The sequence below is a fragment of the Trachurus trachurus genome (genome assembly GCF_905171665.1).
Source record: "Trachurus trachurus genome assembly, chromosome: 2".
NCBI classification, from domain to species: domain Eukaryota; kingdom Metazoa; phylum Chordata; class Actinopteri; order Carangiformes; family Carangidae; genus Trachurus; species Trachurus trachurus.
In genome coordinates this window covers 7,526,506-7,532,505 of record NC_139914.1, presented here as the reverse complement: position 1 = coordinate 7,532,505, position 6,000 = coordinate 7,526,506, and the positions used below count along the sequence as shown (strand labels likewise).

General features: G+C 46.8%; 1 protein-coding gene across 1 annotated transcript in view; it reads right to left on the bottom strand.

The window, feature by feature from the left end:
- Window positions 1-220: 220 nt before the first annotated feature.
- pard3ba (par-3 family cell polarity regulator beta a) overlaps window positions 221-6,000 on the bottom strand; it is a 140,922-nt gene continuing 135,142 nt past the window's right edge. The window contains exon 24 of the mRNA XM_083992248.1: window positions 221-772. Coding sequence (XP_083848374.1) covers window positions 346-772 — 427 coding nt within the window. The 3' untranslated portion in view covers window positions 221-345. The remainder of the gene's footprint in view (window positions 773-6,000) is intronic.

Genomic DNA, 6,000 nt, shown 5'->3' with positions numbered 1-6,000 from the left:
TATATCAACATATATATGTACATATACACAAGTAATGTATAATATATGATATATGTATGTATGTATGAGCCACATGAGTCACTAATCTGCCTTGGCCTGTGACGACAGTTAGGACCAGATGGTTGTAAAATAAGCTTCGTTTTAGCTTCTCAGCCTGTCACTCAGCACCGTCTAATAAATTAATATGGCAAAATCACACGTCTCCTCCCCGGCAGCCTGTGTGACAGCTGATATGATGTCTCACCCACCTGGAAACACGTGAACTCTGAGATGTTTATGTGCTCTTTGTGTGTAGTTCACCTGGGTTTCGTAGGGAGAGCGCGGGGAGGGGGGGGGGGCTACGTTTTACACTGCACCTATAGCTGGGTTCTTCCGTCTGGGGTCGGCCTGTCTATTGTCTCTGTAGGGATAGCGGTCGGGGCTGGTGTAGCGCTCCCTGCCGGCGGGGGGGTACCTCTCCGGGCTGGTGTAGCGGCCGGGGCTGGCCGCCCGGTGGCCGTCGCCTCGCCCCCCGATGGTTTCGTAGAGGTGTCGCCCTCTGCGGCCCGAGGTGGGGGAAGGGGGGACGTCCTGCCTCGCCGCCGTGCGGTGCTGGTGCTGGTGTCCGCTGTGGGGGGACGAGGGGTAGTAGCGCGGGTTGCTGGATGCCTGCTGGGAAGGAGGAGCACGGCCGCTGTAGCTGGAAACATGAGGGTCTTGGTGGTGGTTGGGGTGGGGGGCGGAGTCTCTTGGCACCGGTCTGGAGTGGGTGGGGTAGTCATATGGATCCCTCCTGGAAGAGAAACGTAGAAGACTGTGAGAAATTAAAGCAGTACTAAAGAACTTTCAGTTTTGGTTGAGTTTGGCGGCGCCTGTGGACCAAAGCGGTAGTGTTTTGCCTGAAGGAAGACTCCATTTCCCATGAACACTAGCGTGAAGCCCTGTAAATATCCTGCATTAAAATTAACAGAAGACATCAAAACTAAGTTTCTGTTTCCAGTGGATCATTTCAAAGTGAAAACACAAACATAATCCATTGCTAAAGTGCCGTTTTGCCTGTTCCCTCTTTGTTGTGACTCGCAAAAGTGAAAGTGAAAGTAAAGTGAGAGCCGGGTTCCTACCATGCTCCTAAAGCTGCTTAGTGCCAGAGAAAGAGATACAGACCCCCTCAGACCACGACAGAGGTGTCATTCAACTTGTTGTAAGTCGATGTATCATCACAAAAGTTATGAAAATATTTTATGAAGGTTGAAAAGTTACTTAGTGCTGCTTTAAAAAACAGAGATTGTGTGTCTGCGAGCTGCACCTGCACTCTACTGTATATGCACTGAGAGTATAGAGGAAGACAATATCTACCACCGGTATAAACTGGTTGGGGGTAGAGGACGTGCCAGAGATTTGGCCCTCCCTTGTGGTAAGCCTCCTCCTGTTATTCAGTTTACGTGGCGAGGCTGTGGCCTTGGCAAGATCGAGTTGTGGGGGGAACGTGGATGGAGAGATGCCAAGAGATAACAGCAAATGCCTCGGTAAGCATATATGAGGTCGTGTGTGTGTTCAGCTTGAGTGTGTGTGTGCAGGAATGTGTGTGTGTGTGCGGGTCCCAGGGGTCTGCAGTAACGAGGCAGCCAGCTGGAAGTCTCCGGTTCCCTCCCACTAGCTTTTGGGTGATTAGGGGCTAAACCCCTGGGTAAGGCGACACGCGGGCCTCAGGGTGACGGTAGGAGAAACAGAGAGAGAGAGAGGAGGGAGGAGGAAAACAGAGAGAGAGGGGAGAAAGGGAAAGGGAGGGCTACTCACCTTTCACAGGCCCATTCAAATGTTTTCCATCTTATGTGCTGTTTCCAGTGCTGAGTGACACACAAGTCGAGCTACAGCGAGTAAGCAAATCTACAAGTCGGGTCTTCCCGGGCCGGCGGCGACTCGGCTATTTTTAAAAGTGGTGATCTGCGAGAGCCTGGTCAACATCATAAATGATCACTTCTGGCATCGAGTCTCTTCCCTCACATGACGCCAGGCATGCAAACTTTTTTTTCCTCTGCTTATTCCAAACAAACTTTGTCACCGCCTTTAAAGGGGACATATGATGGAAACATCACTTTTTAAAGGCTCTTTAACATATATTTGGGTGTTTGTCTTGCCTTTCGGCCCCCAAAATGTGAGAATTGACAAAAAAATCTGTAATGTGCAGGCTCCCTAGGTTGAAATCCACATGGTTTTACGAGCTGTTGTCTTCCAGTGATGTAACTAGGATTCATATTTGCATAATACCACCCCTACCTGGGACAGGTAGAAGGGGCGGGGCAAGCAGTGGTTCATTTGCATTTAAAGGGACAGGCACTGAAACCAGCCGTTCTGAACAGAGCTGTGATGTTTGATCCTTGGGGTATTTTGACCAAAACATGACACAGACATGTCTTTAAGACACCTGGGAACTATTTCAATTTTTGGAAAGGGGATATAACATGTCTCCTTTAACCTGAAGCACAATAACTACTGTCATGACCCATAATGCCCCGGGCCAGATGTTGAAAAAGGAAATTTGATACATACAGCAAAAAATCTGAAAGCAACACGGCTGTTTAAGTCGATGTTACTTCACACAGAGCTATTGTTGGTCAGAACGTGGCCTAAATAGCACATGTGGACCGCGCTGTAGTTCAAATGGCTGTAACGCTGCGTCCATCAGCAGCAGAGAGCGGCAAACAGATTTAGACATTTGCTTCCCACCCGTCAACAAAGACTCCCACTGTAGTTATTACACAGAAGCCTTGAGCTTATAGCCTCTCCCTTGTTCTGCAATCATATCCGTTCGTCTCCTCTGTCCGGTCCCCCGAGCCGAGATCAGCACCTGTTGACTGGCCAATTAGAATGACTCACTCACCACAGATTAGGTCGCACACAGCTCGCTGGTGTGTGTGTGTGAGTGTGTGTGTGAGCCCGAGCGGACTTCCCTCGGGGATATTCATGGACTGTGGTGATGGTGGATTTCTATATGCGTGTGTGTCCCAGATATCAGAGTGTGTTTTTTTTTATGCAGTGGGCTGGGAGGCCTGACCACCCAAACAGAGCGGCAGGGGCGGGACACGCAGGTGGTCCCGAGAGCCAACAGCGCTGCCTTGTCAGTCAGCGGAGCAGGGAAAGACGGATGCGTACACACAGATAGGCAGAACACAAACGCATTGCCCGAGACTTGAGATAAGGAGAAAATGGGAGGAAGCAGAAAAAAAACGAAAGCAATCTGAGAAGTCGAAGGAGAACAGAGAGAGAGCGAGAGAGAGAGATTAAGACATTTAGACATTGACGCTGATGTGAAGGGAAAAAACAATATGTTCCTCCCTGTAAAGCTCAGTGAGGAGCGGACAGATCTGGAGAGAGGGAGAAAACCGAAGACGAAGGTCAACCTCCTCATTAATCCAGATTAAATGGTGAAGGCCACCAGGGGAGGAAAAGACAGAGGAATGGAGTGATATAGGGGATAAAGGAGGGGGAACACCTGGAATCAGGGCCACCCAAACTGTTCTGTTAACCCTCCTCTCATTTTGCCCCCATGTTCAATTTCCACATCGTTCTTCCATGCAGATCTACCACTTCTTTATGCACTCTCTTTCTCATCGACAGCATTATGTTCACTTCCCTGAGGCTGATGGATGCAAACTGCAGAAAAATCAACATCCATTACTCTACATTTAGTCACTGTTTGACTGAATCAATGACAAGTAAATGCTCCAGAGTTAGTTTGACTTCCTGAATGCAACTTTAAATACTTCCTTTCTTCAATTTCCTGGATGACTAAGGGTTAAACAAAGTGGGAGGAATTCCTTTAGTGCCCTGATACTCAGGACTGTGGATGACCTTTGACCCTGCCTTGACATGGTAAAGTAGCCTAAGTCGAGTAGCTGAGTTTGGGTTGTGGGGTTGCCATTGTTGTGCCTGCTCATATGGGAGTATTTATGTTTCTTCAGGGAGGCCGGTGACTGACAGTAGGAATGTGATTGCAGGAAGAAGAAAGTCCTACCATTTAACCTTGTTTTACCATCCAATTTAAATTTCGTAATAATATTGAAAAAAAAAAAAACAGTAAATGTAAGGGAACTTGTGAGAGATTGTGTGTAAAAGCATGACGGCCTGCAACTGTATGAGTATGCATTTGTGTGTGTGTGTCCGGCCAAGCAGCTGGGGGATTAGAGGGTCCGTGGGCCTCAGTGACCCACGGGCAGTTCTTCATCCCTGGGTCACACAGCTGGCTGCAGCTTGGGTTGGAGGTGCATGTGCTGAGCGTGTGAGTCTGTGTGTGTGTGTGTTGCAGCTCGGCCCGTGCCAACCTGAAATCCCCTCAAACCATTTTAAATGTCCAGAGAATATGAACTCTACATAAATCATGATTTCATTTGGCGGAGTTGAATAAAACATTCCCAGTGTTTCAGCGTCTCGGTGAGTCGGGGTCTGAGCCGGGAACGAGTGCAGTGCACGGCTGTGTTTGTATATCGCAAGTGTCACAGTGAGATCTGTGTTTACTTGTTAACTTACGTAACTGCATCAGGGAGCTTGTGTGCTACGTAGCGCACCAGTGTGGGAAAGAGAGGAGGAGTGAGCAAGACAAAGAAACACAAACACACGAGAGGAACACAATGAGCAGGAACACAAGTTAAACAGAAAGACAAAAATAGAGAGATGCAGTGGAGTTTATCCATGTATTAACCACAATCACAGCATTTAAGTTACTTTTTTAGGAAATGGCCTCCAGAGCCAAAAAAAAAACAAAAAAACATGTCAAACATGGCAGATTCCTGCTGAATTAAAATGTTGGTTGCCGTTGGTAATGACAATTAAAGGGGTTGAGTCAGAGCGGGTAATCTAGTTTGAAAAGAGCTTATGACAACAGAGACATGCAGACAGTGGTCGTGTTTTCATTCAGCTGTCAGCGGAGTTTCGTGTGTACTTTTGAAATGTCAAAATAAAAAATCTAATTAAAAAATCAAATGCAAATGAGATGTTTCTGTGAGTGCAACAAATAAATAGATGGCAATGAGTGTGAAGAGAAGCAAACGGAAGGACTTTCAAAAAGAAATGAATACTTGGCAGGTTTGTTTTTCCTCTTTGTTATTATCTAATGCACTGGTGATGTTGAAAAAAAGCTTCATCAGTAGCTCAAAGCTACAATTTGATGGGAGTGACAGTGAGTATAATATTGTTGGGAAGAGATTATTTACAGATAAATGAAACTTAACCATTTTTCTACATTATTATTGATTTCTATTTATCATCTTAGCTCTCATGTGTAAAAAGGGTCTTTGAGTTTAATCTTTAAATTTGATGCTTTAACTGCAAACCCCCCCAAAAAAGATATCTGGATGGAAAACGACAGCAAAAAAAGAAAGAAAAAAAGACATTCTGTCCCTCTGAGGTCTATATGCAACAGCAGAGCAGGGTGTGATGTGAAGCACTGGGACAAACCAGAGTGGAGAGCTGTAATGACACACCGTGTAATACATCTGACTCACACGTTGAGAACATCAGCACCATATACCACACCGCTACCCACCTCTGAAACTGTGTGAATGTGTGAGTGTGTGTGGTGACTGCAAATAGCAATAGACTCAATATTATGGCCATATTTATATGCATGTGAATACGCGTCGGGAGTGTATATGATTACACTCAGCGGTGAGCGCAGAAGAATGTGTATGTGTGTCCATCTGTGTTGCCGTTTAGGCACAGCTTCCTCCGTATGACAGTGAAGAATCTGGGTGTATGGTGATAGCGTGGGAGATAGGGGGTGGAGGGGGGGGGGGGGTGCTGCACCTGCCTCTAGGAAATGGAAGGAGGAAATTAGTAACCCTCACCACCCCCTTCTGCAACAGCTCCCAGGCTCTTATTAGCCCCACACACACACACACACACACTGTCCTGGTTGCCCTAAATACCCCTGGACCTCATGAGTGCTTTACAGTAACGAGCTGGACGACAACCACGTGACAAACACACAGAAATGATAATTTCATCACTCAGTGCTTTTCTGTA